The sequence below is a fragment of the Amblyraja radiata genome, chromosome 39 (genome assembly GCF_010909765.2).
Source record: "Amblyraja radiata isolate CabotCenter1 chromosome 39, sAmbRad1.1.pri, whole genome shotgun sequence".
NCBI classification, from domain to species: Eukaryota; Metazoa; Chordata; class Chondrichthyes; order Rajiformes; family Rajidae; genus Amblyraja; species Amblyraja radiata.
The window spans coordinates 17,171,314-17,192,078 of record NC_045994.1 but is presented as its reverse complement, the minus strand read 5'-3'; the positions used below and the strand labels follow the sequence as shown (position 1 = coordinate 17,192,078).

The 20,765-nt window shown below is 49.7% G+C and overlaps 1 protein-coding gene across 1 annotated transcript in view; it reads right to left on the bottom strand.

Annotated features, from left to right (window-relative positions):
- Positions 1-17,120: 17,120 nt before the first annotated feature.
- Positions 17,121-20,765, bottom strand: part of prom2 (prominin 2) — a 45,528-nt gene continuing 41,883 nt past the window's right edge. Inside the window, exons 24-26 of the mRNA XM_033013713.1 lie at positions 18,693-18,758; positions 17,727-17,770; positions 17,121-17,691 (exon numbers count right to left, since the gene is read on the bottom strand). Of these exons, the coding sequence (XP_032869604.1) occupies positions 17,740-17,770; positions 18,693-18,758 (97 nt within the window). The 3' untranslated portion in view covers positions 17,121-17,691; positions 17,727-17,739. The remainder of the gene's footprint in view (positions 17,692-17,726; positions 17,771-18,692; positions 18,759-20,765) is intronic.

Below are 20,765 nucleotides of genomic sequence, written 5' to 3'. Positions count from 1 at the left end.
GTTGCCGATTTCAAGCTCCTGTACCTTCTACCTGAAGGTAGCGGGGAGATGAGTGTGTGGCCAGGATGGTGTGGGTCTTTGATGATGCTGCCAGCCTTTTTGAGGCAGCGACTGCGATAGATCCCCTCGATGGTGGGGAGGTCAGAGTCACTGATGGACTGGGCAGTGTTTACTACTTTTTGTAGTCCACTTCTGTCATATGTATTTATTATCGTGTATAGAGTTACAGTGAAAACGCTTCTTCTGCATGCTACCCAGTCAAACCATGTGATAGGAGCAGAATTAGGCCATTCGGCCCATCGAGTCTACTCCACCATTCAATCATGGCTGATCTATCTTTCCTTCCTAACCCCATTCTCCTGCCTTCTCCCCGTAACCCTTTGACACCCGCACTAATCAAGAATCTATCATTCTCAGCTTTAAGAATACCCACTGACTTGGCCTCCACAGTCATCTGTGGCAATGAATTCCACAGATTCACCACACTCTGGCTGAAATCATATTCCCTGATCCCCACCCTCATGCTGCCCACAGCACTGGTGGGAACGGAGTTGTTGGTAGGTGGGTAGGTAGGAGGTGGGTAGGTAGGTAGGTGGGTAGGTGGGTGGGTAGGTGGGTAGGTAGGTGGGTAGGTGGGTAGGTGGGTAGGTAGGTAGGTGGGTAGGTGGGTAGGTAGGTGGGTAGGTGGGTAGGTGGGTAGGTGGGTAGGTGGGTAGGTGGGTAGGTAGGTGGGTAGGTGGGTAGGTGGGTAGGTAGGTAGGTGGGTAGGTGGGTAGGTAGGTAGGTGGGTAGGTGGGTAGGTAGGTGGGTAGGTGGGTAGGTGGGTAGGTAGGTAGGTGGGTAGGTGGGTAGGTAGGTGGGTAGGTAGGTAGGTGGGAAGGTGGGTAGGTAGGTAGGTGGGTAGGTGGGTAGGTAGGTGGGTAGGTAGGTAGGTGGGTAGGTAGGTGGGTAGGGGGGGGGAGGTAGGTGGGTAGGTGGGTAGGTAGGTGGGTAGGTGGGTAGGTGGGTAGGTGGGTAGGTGGGTGGGTAGGTGGGAGGTGGGTAGGTAGGTGGGAGGTGGGTAGGTGGGTAGGTAGGTGGGTAGGTGGGTAGGTGGGTAGGTGGGTAGGTAGGTGGGTAGGTGGGTAGGTGGGGGGGTAGGTAGGGGGGGGTGGGTGGGTAGGTGGGGGGGTGGGGGGGTGGGGGGTAGGTAGGTGGGTAGGTAGGTAGGTAGGTGGGTAGGTAGGTGGGTAGGTGGGTGGGTAGGTGGGTGGGTAGGTAGGTGTAGGTAGGTAGGTGGGTAGGTAGGTGGGTAGGTAGGTGTAGGTAGGTAGGTGGGTAGGTGGGTAGGTGGGTAGGTGGGTAGGTAGGTGGGTAGGTAGGTGGGTAGGTAGGTGTAGGTAGGTAGGTGGGTAGGTGGGTAGGTGGGTAGGTGGGTAGGTAGGTAGGTGGGTAGGTGGGTGGGAGTAGGTAGGAGGTGGGTAGGTAGGTGGGTAGGAGGGAAGAGTTGCCCTCAGCAGTGCATCATAGGCTGAGCTCAGCAAGGCCAGCCATCTGTATGGGTCTTTGCTCCCATTAGATGTAGTCGATACCTACCTACCTTGACTAATGCAGCATCAGAGTTTGCTAAAACCTATTGATCCAGCAATGTTTAATATTTTAGAATAAAGACCTTACTGAATGCAACCGTCATAATGAGTTTGTAGAACTTTAAAAGGCAATTATTGGGACAGTGCTGAGTGTGGGGATATTTCAATGGACTGACCTTAGGTGCCTGGGGCTGTGATTTAATAAAGGTTACGATTTATAGCTTTTTAACTGTTCATTTCTATAAAATGTTAGACTCGAATTTAGATCTATTGTGAATCTCTATGGAACATCATTAATAGCAGAGGGGAAATGCCGGGATGGTTTTACACAAGTGGTAACAGGGCTTGGTAAAGAATAGTTGGGGTTGGTAGAGTCAGCGTCGAGTTACTGAAGGAACGAATCATTTATCTAGGGCACCTGGTAAAGAATAATCAGAAACAGCAACGCATCGTTTCTGAACGCAAATTTCATTCAGACAGAAAGGTCTGAATGACAAAATAACATTCAATTCAATTCATCCATTCTGTCCAAGATGCCCCATTGAAGCTGGTCCCATTTGCCCCTGTTTGACCCATAGATGTCACAGAAAAGATCACTAAACACAATTATTTTTTTTTTTTTTTTTTTTTTTTTTTGTAATTTATTTATTAGAAGTAGACATATTATAAAATGTAGTTACATATTATAGTAAAAAAAAACTTTTCATATACATCAGTCATACATTATTAAAATTTTCCATTATCAATTACTTCTACTTCTAGTATTTTTATTTTTTATAGAAAGCGAGAAAAATAGAGGGTAGAAAGTTACAGATAAAAAAGAAAGCCTAAAAAAAAAACACAACAGAAAAACAAGGGAGGTGGAATGGGTTACCTGTAATACATCAATGGAGATAGGTTCGTAGGTTATAAAGTATAGCTTTTCATCTATTCCTGAGTTCAAGTTTCAGCTGGGTCCTTGTACTGTGCCAATCTATCCCTTCAGATAGTTAATGAATGGAGCCCAAATTTTATGGAAAAGATCTTGTTTGTCCATTAAGACAAGTCTAATTCTTTCTAAGTATAGGGTCTCCGACATTTCCGTAATCCACATTTTAATTGTGGGGGTTGTCGGGCCTTTCCAAAATTTTAATATTAATTTTTTTCCGGTTATTATACTGTAATTGAGGAAATTTCTTTGGTTTGTTGTGAGTGTTAAGCTTTGTTCTAATATTCCAAGTATTATTAATTTTGTGTCTGGGTCCAGTTTTGTATTAATAACTTCTGAAGTTATTTCAAAAATATCTGTCCAGTAATGTTTAAGTTTTATACAGTTTGCAAACGTATGTGTTAAATTAGCCTCTAAATGTAGACATTTATCACAAATAGGAGAGATTTGTGGGAAGATTCTATTTAGTTTTATTTTAGAGAAGTGTAGTCTATGTAAGACCTTGAATTGTATTAAAGTATGTCTGGCATTTAATGAACATTGAAGTATTTGTTGTAAACTTTCGTCCCACATATCTTTCGTGATAGGATGACCTATTTCAATTTCCCATTTGTATCTATATGGTTCGGTCGGTGGTACACTAAACACAATTAGCACACACTATACTGGTATTGCATGTCAGACTCATCGAAGCGCACAGCATAGAAACAGGCCCTTCGGCCCAGCCCATCCATTCTGACCCAAATGCCCCCACTTTAATTCTCCTTCCCATTCCCACACAAACCTTTCTGTCCTCAGTTTCCTCCATTGTCAGAGTGTGGCTAAACACAAATTGGAGGAACAGCATCTCATATTTTGCTTGGGCAACTTACAGCCCAGTGGTATGAATATTGATTTATCTCACATCAGGTAGCCCCGGCATTCCCTCTCTCCCTCTATCCCTCCCCCACCCAAGTCGCACCAGCTTCTCTTTTTCGCCCAACAAACAGCTACCAATGGCCTGTTCCCTTTATCTCAAATTGAACAAGTTGTCCAACAACTTTAGGCTGTGCACGCCACAGGAAAGAAGAAGATTCATTGTTCTTTATCTCTCAAAACCACCGACTATATCTCTAGTTTCCCTTATATAATAATAATAATAATAATAAACTTTATTTATAAAGCGCTTTAAACAACCGCAGTTGCCACAAAGTGCTGTACATGAGAACTCATGGACAAAAAGTTATTACAAACCATTAAAAACCGTAAAACGAAGGACTAAAAACAGTAAAAATTAAAAGACATTAAAAGCCTAAGAACAGGAGCAATGTCTCAGCCAGTGTCGAAAGCCAGAGAATAAAAATGAGTTTTTAGGGAGGATTTGAAGATGGACAGTGAGGGGGCCTGTCTGATGTGCAACGGCAAGGTGTTCCAGAGTGCCGGAGCAGCAACAGAAAAGGCTCTATCCCCTCTGAGCTTCCGCTTAGACCGTGGTACCTCAAGGAGCAGCTGATCAGCTGACCTGAGGCACCTGGGCAGGAGCATATAGGTGGAGCAGCTCAGAGAGGTAAGGCGGGGCGAGCCCATTCAACGATTTGAAAACAAATAAAATAATTTTAAAATGAACTCGAAAGTGCACTGGGAGCCAGTGAAGGGAGGCCAAAATTGGCGTAATGTGCTCCCTCTTTCGAGTTCCGGTCAAAAGGCGAGCGGCAGCATTTTGAACCAGCTGGAGACGAGCCAATGAAGCTCGTGCGACTCCCTTATCCCTAACCAGTCTGAAGAAGGGTCTCGACCCAAAACGTCACCCATTCCTTCTCTCCAGAGATGCTGCCTGTCCCGCTGAGTTACTCCAGCATTTTGTGTCTATCTTCGGTTTAAAGCAGCATCTGCAGTTACTTCTTACATGCCCCATTGAAGCTGGTCCCATTGGCTAATAGATGCCACAGAAAAGACCATTAAACAGCTCCATAGATGCTCTCACCCACTGTTGGTCCCTTTGGCTTGTTTTTGATCCATATCTCCCTAAACCTTTCCTACCCAAGTATCTGTGCAAATGTATTTTTAATATTATTATAGTTTAGATTAGATTAGATTAGATAGCCTCACTCCCCCACCCTAGTTCTGCGGCTAGTTTCACAGCCAGATTAATGTTACTGATGGGACCCCTCCTTGTCACCTTCCCCGCATCCAACAGTGAACCATTCTACATCCCCTTTGATCTTTTGTTTTCACACCTTACCCTTCCATATTTCTGTCTCCCTCTCTCCCCTGACTCCCAGTCTGAAGAAAGGTCTCGACCCGAAACATCACCCGTTCCTTCTCGCCAGAGATGCTGCCTGTCCCGCTGAGTTACTCCAGCATTCTGTGTCTATATTCTGTTCATTGTAGTGCCCTGGGGAAATAGACCACACTATTTACTGTGCTGACCTATCACATAGTCAGCACAGACACTGTGGGCCGAAGGGCCTGTTCTTGTGCTATACTGTTCTATAATCAATGAGAGACCAAAGCATATTGAGCAAAGGTAACTCTGTTGTTTAGTTTAGAGATACAGCGCGGAAACAGGCCCTTCGACCCACTGAGTCCACACCGACCATCGATCCCCGCACACTAACACTATCCTACACACACTAGGGACAATTTACACACACACCAAGCCAATTAACCTACAAACCTGCACGTCTTTGGAGTGTGGGAGGAAACCGAAGATCTCGGAGAAAACCCACGCAGGTCACGGGGAGAACGTGCAAACTCCGTACAGACAGCGCCCGTAGTCGGGATCGAACCCGGGTCTCCGGCGCTGCAAGCGGTGAGAGGCAGCAACTCTACCGCTGCGCCACCGTGTCTGTTGGGAAAGCACAAGATAGAGGGGCTGAAAGGCCCCTTATTCCGATACTCCTTGGGGCAGTGCCGTTCCCATTATTATTACCATTCCCAACTTGGCCAATGTGCAAGCATTAATAAACACAATGTTACAATCAATGAAGAGCCGGGCAACATTAGCCCAGCTGTCAAATACAATTAGATGACTTCAGTCCACTTTTCCTTGTACTTTGTCCATGAAGCCGCATTGTCTTCTGTTAATGAGGAAATTATCATGTAACTGGAGCATTACTTGTCTATTCTGCCTCGACAAGATGCTCTGAGAAGTTACTTAATTGAATAATATTGACCTTGTGATTTAATTGCTGCTTACGATGGCTAAGAATGCTATTTGGAGCTGTAATTCACTGTGTAATTGCTTCTTTAGATAGACTACACCTCAGTTAATTATTGAAGAGCAACAGCATCCCATATTTTGGTCTGAGTTGGCAGTTTGCAGAAACTCATTGCTCTGCAAGACCATATCTCGATCCTGATGAGGGTCTTGGTGAGACCACACCTGGAGTACAGGAGCAGGGAGGTTCTACTGCAGTTGTACAGGGTCTTGGTGAGACCACACCTGGAGTATTGCGTACAGTTTTGGTCTCCTAATCTGAGGAAATACATTCTTGCCATAGAGGGAGTACAGAGAGGGTTCACCAGACTGATTCCCGGGATAGCAGGATATGAAGAAAGACTGGATAGACTCAGCTTGTACTCGCTAGAATATAGAAGATTGAGGGGGGATCTTATAGAAACTTACAAAATTCTTAAGGGGTTGGACAGGCTAGATGCAGGAAGATTGTTCCCGATGTTGGGGAAGTCCAGAACAAGGGGTCACAGTTTAAGGATAAGGGGGAAGTCTTTTAGGACCGAGATGAGAAAAAAAATTTCCACACAGAGAGTGGTGAATCTGTGGAATTCTCTGCCACAGAAGATAGTTGAGGCCACAGTTCATTGGCTATATTTAAGAGGGAGTTAGATGTGGCCCTTGTGGCTAAAGGGATCAGGGGGTATGGAGAGAAGGCAGGTACAGGATACTGAGTTGGATGATCAGCCATGATCATATTGAATGGTGGTGCAGGCTCGAAGGGCCGAATGGCCTACTGCTGCACCTATTTTCTATGTTTCTATGTTTGATGGAATGTTACCTGATTTCTTAATCTCCAATGTCCTCTCGTTTCCCATGCCAGGCTTTAGCAAAGGGACAAGAGGACACATTTAGAGTAACTTGTATCGGACGTTGGTGAGGCCACGTGCTCTGTTCTGGTCACCCTGCTATAGAAAAGGTGTTAGTCACAAAAAGCTGGAGTAACTCAGCGGGACAGGCAGCATCTCTGGAAGGAAGGAATGGATGACGTTTCAGGTCGAGGCCCTTCTTCAGACCGAGAGTCAGGGGAGAGGGAGACATGGAGATATAATAATAATAATAATAATAATAATGGATGGGATTTTTATTCGTCACTGGCACCTAAAGTGCAAGTGAAATGAATTTGCCAGCAGCGATACAATGAAAAAGAACACACAATACACAATAAAAATGTAACACAAACATCCACCACATCATTCATCACTGTGATGGAAGGGCACAAAATGTGGCCAGTCCTCCTCCATTTCCCCCTTGGTCAGAGATATTGGGAACTGACTGAATGTGTAGGAAGGAACTGCAGATGCTGGTTTAAACCCAAGATATACACATAACAATAATAATAATAATGGATGGGATTTATATAGCGCCTTTCTAATACTCAAGGCGCTTTACATCGCATTATTCATTCACTCCTCAGTCACACTCGGTGGTGGTAAGCTACTTCTGTAGCCACAGCTGCCCTGGGGCAGACTGACAGAAGCGTGGCTGCCATTCTGCGCCTACGGCCCCTCCGACCACCACCAATCACTCACACACATTCACACACAGGCAAAGGTGGGTGAAGTGTCTTGCCCAAGGATACAACGACAGTATGCAGTCCAAGCGGGATTCGAACCGGCCACCTTCCGGTCACCAGCCGAACACTTAGCCCATTGTGCTATTTGTCGTCCTATATGGAAGGGTGAGGTGTGAAAACGACAGATCAAGGCAGACAAAGCTAAGGAAATGTAGAATGTTTTGTTGTTAGTTGAGAGGTTGTCACTGGTACAGGGGGCTGAGAAGATTTACGAGGACTTCAGGGCCTGAGCTATTGACTGCAGCATTTAGTGTCTATCTACAGAAGAGAGTGCTGGAGGAACTCAGCGGGTCAGGCAGCATCTGTGGAGGCGATAGATACAGGATGATTCGGGTCTGCACCCTTCTTCAGTCTGAGCGAGGGTCGCAACCCAAAATGTAGACTTGTGTAATCCTTGCGTATTTGGTCACCAAGGTTATCGTTTAAGAGAGTGGACGGTGGCAGCTAATTTTATCATCGTGATTAGTGCGTAGAATTAATGGCTCTTTTATCTTCCCTTACGAGGTCAGGTCAATAAACTCGTTCCTGCGTTCGTGTCGGGTCAGCAGAATAATTCTCAAGGCTTGATGGAGATTGGCACAACTTTTGACTTTAGAGATATTGCGCAGAGACGGGCCATTCACACTGACCAGCGATCTCCGCACACTAACACTAACACTATCCTACACACACACACACACACTAGGGACAATTTACAATTATACCAAGCCAATGAACCTACAAACCTGTACGTCTTTGGAGTGTGGGAGGAAACCGGATCACCCGGAGAAAACCCACCCGGTCACGGGGAGAACGTGCACAAACTCCGTACAGACAGCGCCCGTAGTCGGGATCGAACCCGGGTCTCTGGCGCTGTGAGGCAGTAACTCTACCTCTGCGCCACCGTGCCAACTACAAAGTGTGGTTGTACAGAGCAGGATTGTAGTTGAGGCAAGTACAAGAACAACATTTGGACAGGTACATCGACAGGAAAGGTTTCGAGCCACTGTGGCCAAACTGGGACAAATGGATTCCCATGTTCTGGGTAAAAGACTCTGTGCCTCTACCCTACCTATTATGATGTTATACACTATACAATCACCCCTTAGCCTCCTGTGCTCCAAGGAATTAAAATCATAGCCTGTCCACCCTCTCTCCGTAGATCAGACCCTCAAGTCCTGGTTACATTCACTCTTGGGCATGTTGGAGGCCACCCCGGTCCTGGCCATTGTCTTGGTGATATGGTTGGCACAGCAGGCTTGAGTTCCCTGGTGCCAGTGTGGGCAGGGGCACCGTCGAAGATGACAGAGGGTGAATTAACTGGTGGGATTTGACCACACCCAGCGGTGGCAGCCCGGAGCAGTTTGGCACCGGTCCATTACATCTGAGAGTGTAGGATTATGAACCACTTAACCTGCAGACGTAAAACACACACCTCCTGATTCAGGGACAGTTTCTTCCCAAAGGTAGACACAAAGTGCTGGAGTAACTCAGCGGGACAGGCAGGCAGCATCTCTGGAGAGAAGGAATGGGTGACGTTTCAGGTCGAGACCCTTCTTCAGTTTCTTCTCAGCTGTTATCAGGCAACTGAACCGTCTCATCAACTAGATTGCGGTCCTGACCTATTTATCTCTTTGGAGACCTATGACCGGCCATTAATCGGTCTTCAATATTACATTACACTAAATGTTGTATCTTTTATCCTTTATCTGTGTACTGTGGGCAGATTGATTGTATTGTCTTTTCTTTGTGTGTGGGAAGGAACTGCAGATGCTGGTTTGAACCGAAGATAGACAAAAAATGCTGGAGTAACTCAGCGGGACAGACAGGCAGCATCTCTGGAGAGAAGGAATGGGTGACGTTTCGGGTCGAGAATCCTTTTACTGGACGGCACAAACGTCTTGATCAGTACGGGTGTCAGGGGTTACGGGGAGAAGGCAGGAGAATGGGGTAAGGAGAAATAGGTACAGGAGGAGGCCATTCGGCCCTTCAAGCCAGCACCGCCATTCAATGTGATCATGGCTGATCATCCACAAGCAGTACCCCGTTCCTGCTTTCTCCCCATATCCCCTGACTCCGCTATTTGATGATTGAATGGTGGAGTAGACTCGATGGGCCGAATGGCCTAGGTCTGCTGCTATCCCTTATGGTCTTATGACAAACAAAAGCTTTTCATTCCATCTTGGGGCACTAATATACTTACACACGAATAAACTAGACTCAAACTAAACCAGAGGTGAAACTGAAGTAAATCACTAGAACACTACGATAGTGAGACTATGGTGAGCAGATTTATAAATGAAGAATCAACCTCAGGGCGATAGATAGATCACTGATAGACCAGAGCTGTTCGATTATTTGGCCGTGTGTTACACGATAACGCTGGAACACTAGATTCCTACCATTGTTCTCCACAGATGCTGCCTGACCTGCTGAGTTACTCCAGCACTCTGTGAAACGTCACCTATCCATGTTCTCCACAGATGCTGCCTGACCCGCTGAGTTATGGTGCAGCAGCATCTATGGAGCTAAGGAAATAGGCAACGTTTCGGGCCGAAACCCTTCTGGAAATAGGCAACGTTTCGGGTCGAAACCCGGAAGGGTTTCGGCCCGAAACGTTGCCTATTTCTTTAGCTCCATAGATGCTGCTGCACCCGCTGAGTTATTCCAGCACTCTGTGAAACGTCACCTATCCATGTTCTCCACAGATGCTGCCTGACCCGCTGAGTTACTCCAGCACTCCATTCTTCCCATCGAGTCTACTCTACCATTCATCATGGCTGATCTATTTTTCCCTCTCAACCCCATTTTCCTGCCTTCTCCCCAGGAGGATGAGGGGGCATCTTCTAGAGGTGTATAAAATCAAGAGAGGAATAGATCGGGTAGATGCACAGAGTCTCTTGCCCAGAGTAGGTGACATAGGTTCAAGGTGAAGGGGAAAGATTTAATAGGAATCTGAGGGGTAACTTTTTCACACAGAGGGTGGTGGGTGTATGGAACAAGCTGCCAGAGGAGGTACTTGAGGCTGGGACTATCCCAATGTTTAAGAAACAGTTAGACATGTACATAGATAGGACAGGTTTGGAGGGATATGGACCAAATGGAGGCAGGTGGGACTAGTGTAGCTGGGACATTGTTGGCCGGTGTGGGCGAGTTGGGCTGAAGGGTCTGTTTCACTCTGTATCTCTCTATAAATTCATGTGATAGGAGCAGAATTCAGCCATTCGGCCCATCGAGTCTATGCCATTATTGGATCATGGCTGATTTATCTCTCCCTCCTGAGCTGCAGCCTGACTCATCACCTTGCTCTGCTTCCTCCAGCTGCTCACATTACTCCTGGTGATATTTTTATCCCAGCTTGCTCGACCACAACGCTGTGACGATGAGGTATTGATCTGGTGGCCTGGTAAACACCACACACGCACGCACTCCACTGGAGCTGCCTTCCGGGCTCCCCGCTACAGGAGAGGGGGACGGGACGGCCACTTGGGCAGGTGGGGGCGGGTGGGGGCAGGTGGGGGTGGGTGGGGGCGGGTGAGGGCAGGTGAGGGCAGGTGAGGGCAGGTGAGGGCCACAGGACAGGTGAGGGTGGGTGAGGGCAGGTGAGGGCAGCAGGGCAGGTGAGGGTGGGTGAGGGTAGGTGAGGGCAGCAGGGCAGGTGAGGGTGGGTGAGGGTAGGTGAGGGTAGGTGAGGGTAGGTGAGGGCCACAGGGCAGGTGAGGGTAGGTGAGGGTGGGTGAGGGCCACAGGGCAGGTGAGGGTGGGTGAGGGCAGGTGAGGGCAGGTGAGGGCAGGTGAGGGCCACAGGACAGGTGAGGGTGGGTGAGGGTAGGTGAGGGCAGCAGGACAGGTGAGGGTGGGTGAGGGCAGGTGAGGGTAGGTGAGGGCAGCAGGACAGGTGAGGGTGGGTAAGGGCAGGTGAGGGTGGGTGAGGGCAGGTGAGGGCAGGTGAGGGCAGGTGAGGGCAGGTGAGGGCAGGTGAGGGCCACAGGGTAGGTGAGGGTAGGTGAGGGCAGCATCTGTGGAGGGAAGTGGACAGGTGATGCATTGTAACCATTCTTCAGGCTGATGAAGAAGGGTCCCAAAGGCAGATGGGTCCCCTGATGAGGACTGGAGAAAGGGGGGTGGAGGGGAGGGGGTAGATAAAGCTGGATAATAGAGGTGGCACAAAGTGCTGGAGTAACTCAGCAGGTCAAGCAACATCGCTGGGACTCAGAGACGCTGCCTCACCTGTTGAGTTACTCCAGCACTTTGTGTCTTCCTTCGATTTAACCAGCATCTGCAGTTCTTTCTTGTGCAGACTATGTTTGCAGTTTGCATCACGGCCACTGGAGGTCTCTGGTCTGCTTTACAATGCACCCAGAGCTCAAAGTGTTGTCGACATCTCTGGAGCCAAACCCAGCCTTAATATCGCTGATGGAGATAGTTGGGAAGGAGAGGAGGTGAGCAGGACTAAGCTGGGCAAGTGATCGGTAGTGATGGAGCATGGGGAGCAGCAGGAATCGCAGAGGGGGGTCAGCGAGAGGGGGGTCAGCGAGAGGGGGGTCAGCGGAGGGTCACACAAACTCCAGCCGGAGAGAGGAGGTGGAACTTCTTCAAAGTGTGCACACTTTGAGTAGATTTTGCAGAGGGGCGTCTTTGGGATGTGGGAGGAAACCGGAGCGCCCGGAGAAAACCCAGGCGGTCACAGGGAGAACGTGCAAACTCCACACAGACAGCAGGCACCCATGGTCAGGATCGAACTTGGGTCTCTGGGGATGTACTAAGGCCATAAGGTATAGGAGTAGAATTAGGCCATTCGGCCCATCAAGTCTACTCTACATGGCTGATCAATCTCTCCCTCCTAACCCCATTCTCCTGCCTTCTCCCCATAACCCCCGACACCCGCACTAATCAACAATATTTCCATCTCTGCCTTAAATATATCCACTGCCTTCTGTGGCAATGAATTCCACAGATTCACCACCCTCTGACTAAAGAAATTTCTCCTCATCTCCTTCCTTAAAGAACGTCCTTTGATTCTGAGTCTGTGAGGCAGCAGCTCTACCCGCTGCGCCACCGTGCCGACCGCGGGCCCGGCAGGTTCACGGTTAAATCGCCAAACCATCGCGTCTCACCCTCTCACCTCACTCTGTCGCCATGGCAACGCGCACGCCCCGTAGGTGAGTGTTGCCCTTTTACCTGTAAACTCAAAGCATAACAAGAAAGTTGTTGTGGAAATAAACAGTGCCCTGTTTGGTCGGGCATGTTTACTATACAGCTGGAGTCTGAGCATCAGGCACAACCTCGCCCAAACATAGACAATAGGTGCAGGAGGAGGCCATTCGGCCCTTCGAGCCTGTCTCACCATTCATTGTGATCGTGGCTGATCATCCACAATCAATAACCCATGCCTGCCTTCTCCCCATATCCCTTGACTCCACTAGCCCCTAGAGCTCTATCTAACTCTCTCTTAAATCCATCCAGTGATTTGGCCTCCACTGCCCTCTGTGGCAGGGAATTCCACAAATTCACAACTCTCGAGGTGAAAAAGGTTTTTCTCATCTCAGTTTTAAATGGCCGACCCCTTAATCGTAGACTGTGGCCCCCGGTTCTGGACTCGCCCAACATTGGGAACATTTTTCCTGCATCTAGCTTGTCCAGTCCTTTTATAATTGTATATGTTTCTATAAGATAGCCCCTCATCCTTCTAAACTCCAGTGAATACAAGCCCAGTCTTTCCTCATATGACAGTCCAGCCATCCCGGAGATTAACCTCATGAACCTACGCTGCACTGCCCCAATAGCAAACACAAGTGTCGACTTAATGACCCAACTCATTAGACAATGACCCTCATTAGACAACTCAATGACAACTCATTAGACTTAATGACCCAACTCATTAGACAATGGTGAACAACACTGGTGGAACGATCACTGGCAACTGTCTCCCAGCCAGTCAGGACATTTGCCACCAGCGGGCAACATTTTTCCTGTATCTAGCTTGACCAGTCCTTTTATAATTGTATATGTTTCTATAAGACCTTCCCCTCATCCTCCTAAACTCCAGTGAATACAATCATATATGTTGGTTAGCTTATTTGTTATTGCATTTTGACCTTTCCAATGTCATTTTTATTTTATTTTACCCATGTTATATTATTGCTGGTGACCCATTGTCCAGTCAAACACATTTCATTTCCCACTGACCCTGTGTTAACCTACATATAACAAATAAAACGGAATTAAATTAAATTAAAACCTCTCAACCCCAATAACCTACAAAGTGACACAATCTTCCTCCGTTAATATTCCAACCCCTCCACCCACCTTCATCTGTCCTCCCTTCTGCCTAACGATCGCTAAAGCTTGGTGTCGAACAGCACAGAGAGGGCCCTTCGTCCCACCACATCCATGCTGACTCTTGTGTCAAACTGACCTAGATTGTTTCATCACCTCAGGCACCTTGGGGATAAAGAACCCCATTAAAATGTTCGATATAAATATAATGTTTCTGCAGGTGGTGCAGCGGGTAGAGCTGCTGCCTCACAGCGCCAGAGACCCGGGTTCCATCCTGACTACGGGCGCTGTATGTACGGAGTTTGCACGTTCTCCCCGTGACCGCGTGGGTTTTCTCCGGGTGCTCCGGTTTCCTCCCACACTCCAGAGGCATGCAGGTTTGTAGGTTAGTTGGCTTCGGTTTAAAAAAAGAGTAAATTGTCCCTAGTGTGTGTCGGATGGTGTTAGTGTGCGGGGATCGCTGGTCGGCACGGACTCGGTGGGCCGAAGGGCCTGTTTCCGTGCTGTATCTCTAAACTAGTTTGGCCCATTGAGACTCGGTGGTGGAGGATGAGAGGGGAGGAGGTTGTGTCCGATTCCTCACGTTACACACATACACACAGACGTTTCTCACTGAATTATAGTCCCTGGTTTCCATCCAAGGCTGTGGGACTACAGCCGGATGTATGGATCGGAGAAGCTGGAATTACCCTCTTGAGAGCCGCGGGTTTAAAAACTGCGTAGTTTTATGAGACAGAGATGGTTTGGAGTGTTTGAAGGATCAGTGACCCAAGGGCAGTGTTTTATCGAGGGTTGTTGAGTCAGTGACAGTGGAGAGAAACCAAAAGGAAAGCTGACAGACAGAAGTACTTGGATTTCCCTACCCCTAGAACATGCCTGGATTTCACAACCCTCGTGGTGACAATATCTGGCCACCTACAGTATCTGGCCATAGACAAGAAGGAACTGCAGATGCTGGTTTAAACCAAAGATAGACACAAAATGCTGGAGTAACTCAGCGGGACAGGCAGCATCTCTGGAGAGAAGGAATGGGTGACGTTTTGGGTCAGACTGAAGAAGGGTCTAGACCCGAAACATCACCCGTTCCTTCTCTCCAGAGATGATGCCTGTCCCGCTGAGTTACTCCAGCGTTTTGTGTCTATTATGGAAAGGGAGGATTTGGAGGATAAAACAGGCTCGAATCCTGAGCAAAACACAAAGTACTGGAGTAATTCAGTTTAGTTTCTTGTCACGTGTACCGAGGTACAGTGTAAAACTTTTGTTGCGTGCTATCTAGCAGCGGAAAGCTTGATTACAATCGAGCCATTTACAGTGTCTAGATACATAAGGGAATAACGTTTAGTGCAAGGTAAAGCCAGCAAAGTCCCATCAAGGATAGTACAAGGGTCACCAAACAGACTGCTGTCTGGATAGCACGCAACAAAAAGCTTTTCATTGTACCTCGATACACGTGACAATATAAACTAAACTGTATATAGGCAGGCTCGAAGGGCCGAATGGCGCACTCCTGCACCTATTGTCTATTGTCTATTGTCTATTGTCTATTGTCTAAACTGATGCTGTGGTTTTAGATGGCAAGGAACAAGGTAATACTCTATGAAAACTGACATGGCACAGTCCAGCACAGGAACAGGCCCTTCGGCCCACAATGTCCATGCTGTACACGATGCCCAGTTAAACTAATCTCCTCTGGCCCACCGAGTCCGCCCAGACCAATGATCACCCGTTCAGTCTGAAGAAGGGTCTCGACCCGAAACGTCACCTATTCCTTCGCTCCCTAGATGCTGCCTCACCCGCTGAGTTTCTCCAGCATTTTTATCTACACACTAGTTGAGTTTAGAGATACAGCGTGGAAACTCTTCCCAAAAATCTCTAATTACCTTAAAGAGGTTTTAAATTCCCAACATTTGTCTCACACAGAGTAGTTTTTTGATTTTCTTGTGTAGGGTGGAATGTGCAACTTCTGCAACATGTTTCAACTGCTCCAATCAAGTCCAACTGATGTTTCTCAGAAAGAACTGCAGATGCTGGAAAAATCGAAGGTGGACAAAAATGCTGGAGTAACTCAGCGGGCGAGGCAGCATTTATGGAGCGAAGGAAATAGGCGACGTTTCGGGGCGAGACCCTTCTTCAGACTGAAGGAAATAGGCAACGTTTCGGGCCGAAACCCAGAAGGGTTTCGGGCCGAAACGTTGCCTATTTCCTTTGCTCCAAAGATGCTGCTGCACCCGCTGAGTTTCTCCAGCATTTCCAGAGAGGGAAACCCCACCCCCCCCCCCACCCCACATCAGTCTGAAGAAGGGTCTCGCCCTGAAACGTCGCCTATAGATGCATAGATGCTGCCTCACCCGCTGAGTTTCTCCAGCAATTTTGTCTAAGATGAGGAAACACTTTTTCACACAGAGAGTTCGAACTCTCCGAACACCTATTCGCCACTGGGAATGCCAGATAACAGATCCATGAGTCTTGTTCCGTCTGTCGGTAGAAAGTTAATAACCGGGACAGATCTTGGCCAAGTATTCTTTATTAATGGCAGTCGACATCCAGAGAACAAGAGCACAGCCATCATACTGCGCAACGTACACCTTTCTTTAAGGTTCCCTTTGGTACAATGAATGAAAAAAAACCCCCATCTACAAGCAAATAAATAGAAATACTGAGTTGAGACAACAGTGTCGGCATGCTTAGGGAGCTGAGTGGCCAATTGTGGATACAGGAACATCATGAATGCGATGGAAATTCACAAGTGGGATTGTGGCAGAAACTCCCAAGGATCAAGTAGATTTGTGGCAGTAATTCCCAGGCACCAGCGAGATTCCGGGATGTTGGAAGAGTCCCTAATTGGGTCTCTATACGTTGATGGCAATGGCCAAGTATCAAACACTGGGCTTGTTTCCCTGGATGGACAGACACAGAGTGCTGGAGTAACTCAGCGGGTCAGGCAGCATCTGTGGAGAACATGGATAGGTGACGTTTCACAGAGTGCTGGAGTAACTCAGCGGGTCAGGCAGCATCTGTGGAGAACGTGGATAGGTGACGTTTCACAGTGCTGGAGTAACTCAGTGGGTCAGGCAGCATCTGTGGAGAACATGGATAGGTGACATTTCACAGAGTGCTGGAGTAACTCAGCGGGTCAGGCAGCATCTGTGGAGAACATGGATAGGTGACGTTTCACAGAGTGCTGGAGTAACTCAGCGGGTCAGGCAGCATCTGTGGAGAACGTGGATAGGTGACGTTTCACAGAGTGCTGGAGTAACTCAGCGGGTGCAGCAGCATCTATGGAGCTAAGGAAATAGGCAACGTTTCCGGCCGAAACCCTTCCGGGTTTCGACCCGAAACGTTGCCTATTTCCAGAAGGGTTTCGGCCCGAAACGTTGCCTATTTCCTTAGCTCCATAGATGCTGCTGCACCATAACTCAGCGGGTCAGGCAGCATCTGTGGAGAACATGGATAGGTGACGTTTCACAGAGTGCTGGAGTAACTCAGCGGGTCAGGCAGCATCTGTGGAGAACATGGATAGGTGACGTTTCGGGTCGAGACCCTTCTTCACACTGATGTGGGGAGTGGGCGGGACGGAGATAGAATGTAGTCGGAGACAGTAAGACTAGTGGGAGAACTGGGAACGGGGGAGGGGATGGAGAGAGAGGGAAAGCAAGGGCTATTTGAAGTAAGAGAAGTCAATGTTCATATCGCTGGGGTGCAGGCTGGTAATGGTAAGAATCTTTTAGCAATGGTCGGGTCTGATGGGCAAGAGGGCGTAGGTTTAACAGGAGAGGCAGGAGGTAGAGAGAGGGAAATATTGATCAAGGGGAGTGAGCTGGTCCTGTGTTATTTACGAAGCAATTTGACAAGCATTTGAATCACCGAAGCTAAGCAATGGGACAAATGCCGATAGATGGGACCAAATGGGTTGGCATGGACTTGGCGGGCCGAAGGGCCTGTTTCTGTGCTTTAAGTCTGTAAGTTGCAGGCCGGTATTGGGGCACATGTACCTACACGTGTGTGTGTGTGTGTGTGTGTGTCCTGGGCTTGGAGAGGCTGCATGTGCCAACACATGTCATAGTGGGGTACAGGACACAGAAGCAGCCGGCCACTGGAGTGGATGGACAATGGAGTGAGTATAGGCGAAGCACAATCACTGGTGACCCTCTGGCAGGGAGGGCAGCATGTGGTGGCTGGCAGGTCCGGCCATCGGTCAGTGTGTAGGAGCAGTCGCACCACTGGGCCTGTGAATGGACAAAGGAGAGAGAGACAGGAGTGAGTCACAGAGTTGGATAGCACGGAAATAAGTCCACACTCCAGCATGAAGCCCCCACCCACACACACACACTAACCCCACACACTAACCCCACACCCACACACACTAACCCCACACCCACCCACACACTAACCCCACACTCTTGTACATTCTCCCTGTGACCCGCGTGGGTTTTCTCCGGGTGCTCCGGTTTCCTCCCACACTCCAAAGACGTGCATACAGGTTTATGTAAATTGTAAACTTTGGGACTTGGGAGGAAACTGGAGCATCCAGTCACTTTTAGTCACAAGGAGAACGTGCAAACTCCACACAGACAGCGGCTGAGGTCAGGGTTGAACCCAGTTCTCTACAACAACTAACGCAGAGGATATCTTCCTTCTCCCTAATGAGAGTCAGGTTCTACACATTTATAAGGTCAGAAGTTCACAAGTGGGCCATTCGGCCCATCAAGTCTACTACGCCATTCAATCATGGCTGATCTATGGAAACAGAGAGGCACGAGGCAGGAAATAGGGGAGCAAGAGGCGGGAAATGCACGGGAAACAGCAGGAAATGGAAGGGCAAGAGGCAGGAAGAGGAAGAGGAAGAGGAAGGGAAGTACAAGAAGGAGGAAATGGAAGGGCAAGCGGCAGGAAGTAAGTGGGAGAAGGAGGAAGTGGAAGTACAAGAGGTGGGAAGTGGAAGGGTAAAGGGGAGGAAATGGAAGTACAAGAGGCAGGAAGAGGAAGAGCCAGGAGGCAGGAAATGGAAGTACAAGAGGTGGGAAACAGAAGAGCAAGGGGCAGGAAGTGTCTGTCCTCAGTCAGTTTCAGTGCAGGAACCCTGCCTTTAGATGAATCTCACTGCCCTATTCTGTAGTTACAACACGGGACAAAGCGGATCGTACTTACAATGTGAGCCCGTGCGAATTCTCAACTCGAGGAAATTTAAACTGCATCATTTCCGACAACGCTGGGCTGTGAACAGGAACAGCAGAAGGGAACGGGTTATTTAGTTAACATCCTTATTGTTACAGCAGCAAGGTTAATGTGACACGTTCTTACAACAATCTTAGCCGTAGGTCACTGATCTATGATCACAGGGGAGAGGAGAGAGGGGGAGAGGGGAGAGGGGGAGAGAGGGGAGAGAGGGGGGAGAGAGGGGAGTGAGGGGGAGAGAGGGGAGTGAGGGGGAGAGAGGGGAGTGAGGGGGAGAGAGGGGGAGAGAGGGGGAGAGGGAGAGAGGGGGCTGAGAGCGGGGGAGAGGAGAGAGGGGGGAGAGGGGGGAGAGGGGAGAGAGGGGGAGAGGGGGAGAGGGGGAGATAGGGGAGAGAGGGAGAGGGGGAGAGAGAGGGAGAGAGGGAGGGAGAGAGGGAGAGGGTGAGGGAGGGAGAGAGGGAGAGGGAGAGGGGGGGAGAGAGGGAGAGGGAGGGGGAGGGGGGGTGAGGGAGGGAGAGGGAAGGAGGGAGGGGGAGAGAGAGGGGGAGAGAGGGAGAGAGAGAGAGGGAGAGAGGGAGAGAGAGAGAGGGAGGGGAGAGAGGGGAGAGAGGGGGAGAGGAGGGGAGAGAGAGGGGAGAGAGGGGAGAGAGGGGAGAGAGGGGGATATAGGGGAGAGGGGGAGAGGGGAGAGAGGGGGAGAGAGGGGAGAGGGGGAGAGAGGGGGAGAGGAAAGCGGAGAGGAGAGGGGAGAGAGGGGGAGGGAGTGGGAGAGGGGGAGAGATGGGGGAGAGAGGGGGATGGAGAGGGGAGAGAGGGGAAGTGAGGGTGAGAGGGAGGGGAGAGAGGGAGGAGAGAGAGAGAGGGGGAGAGTGGGGGGGAGAGGGGGGGAGAGGGGGAGAGAGGGGGGAGAGAGGGGGAGAGAGGGGAAGAGAAGGGGAAGAGAGGGGGGAGAGGGGGAGAGAGGGGGGAGAGAGGGGGGAGAGAGGGGGGAGAGCGGGGGGAGAGAGGGGAGCGAGAGAGGGAGAGAGGGGAGCGGGAGAGGAGAGAGAGCTGGGGGGAGAGATAGGGGGGAGAGAGAGAGGGAGAGAGGGGGAGAGAGAGGGGGAGAGAGGGGGAGAGGAGAGGAGAGGGGAAGAGAGGGTGGGAGAGGGGGAGAGGGGGGAGAAGGGAGAGAGGGGTAGAGGGGGGAGAGGGGGGAGAGGGGGGAGAGGGGGGGAGAGAGGGGAGAGAGGGGGAGAGAGAGGGGGAGGGGGAGAGGGAGGGAGAGAGGGAGAGGAGAGAGGGGCGAGAGAGGGGCGAGAGGGAGAGAGGGGAGAGAGGGGAGAGAGGGGGAGATAGGGGAGAGGGGAGAGAGGGGGAGAGGGGGGAGAGAGGGGAGAGAGGGAGGGGGAGAGAGGGGGAGAGGGAGAGAGGGAGAGGGAGAGGGGGAGGGAGAGGGGAAGAGTGAGGGGTGTGAGCAGGAAAGGGGAGAAAGGAAGGAGTGTGTGAGTGGAGGAGAGCAGAGGAAGAGAGGACACAGTTTTAGTTTAGTTCAGTTCAGAGATACAGCGTGGAAACAGGCCCTTCGGCCCATCGAGTCCGCACTGACCAGCGATCCCCGCACACTAACACTATCCTACACACACACACACTAGGGACCATTTACACTTACACCAAGCCAATTAACTGACAAACATGCACGTCTTTGGCGTGTGGGAGGAAACCGGAGTACCCGGAGAAAACCCACGCGGGTCAAGGGGAGAACGTGCAAACTCCGCACAGACAGCACCCGCAGCCGGGATGGAACCCGGGTCTCCAGCTGCGCCACTGTGCCGCCCTGATATAGATGTGACACTTCTCATAAAGAAGTGGGAGATTTGTTTGTGGTTAGAAAAGAAATGTAACCCTGTGAAGGAGATATTCCTGAAGCCTCCGCCCTCCATTACAATCAGTCTGAAGAAGGATCCCGACTTGAAATGTCGCCATCCAGTTCTCTGGCCCTTAACTCAGCGGGACAGGCAGCATCTCTGGAGAGAAGGAATGGGTGACTTTCAGGTCGAGACCCTT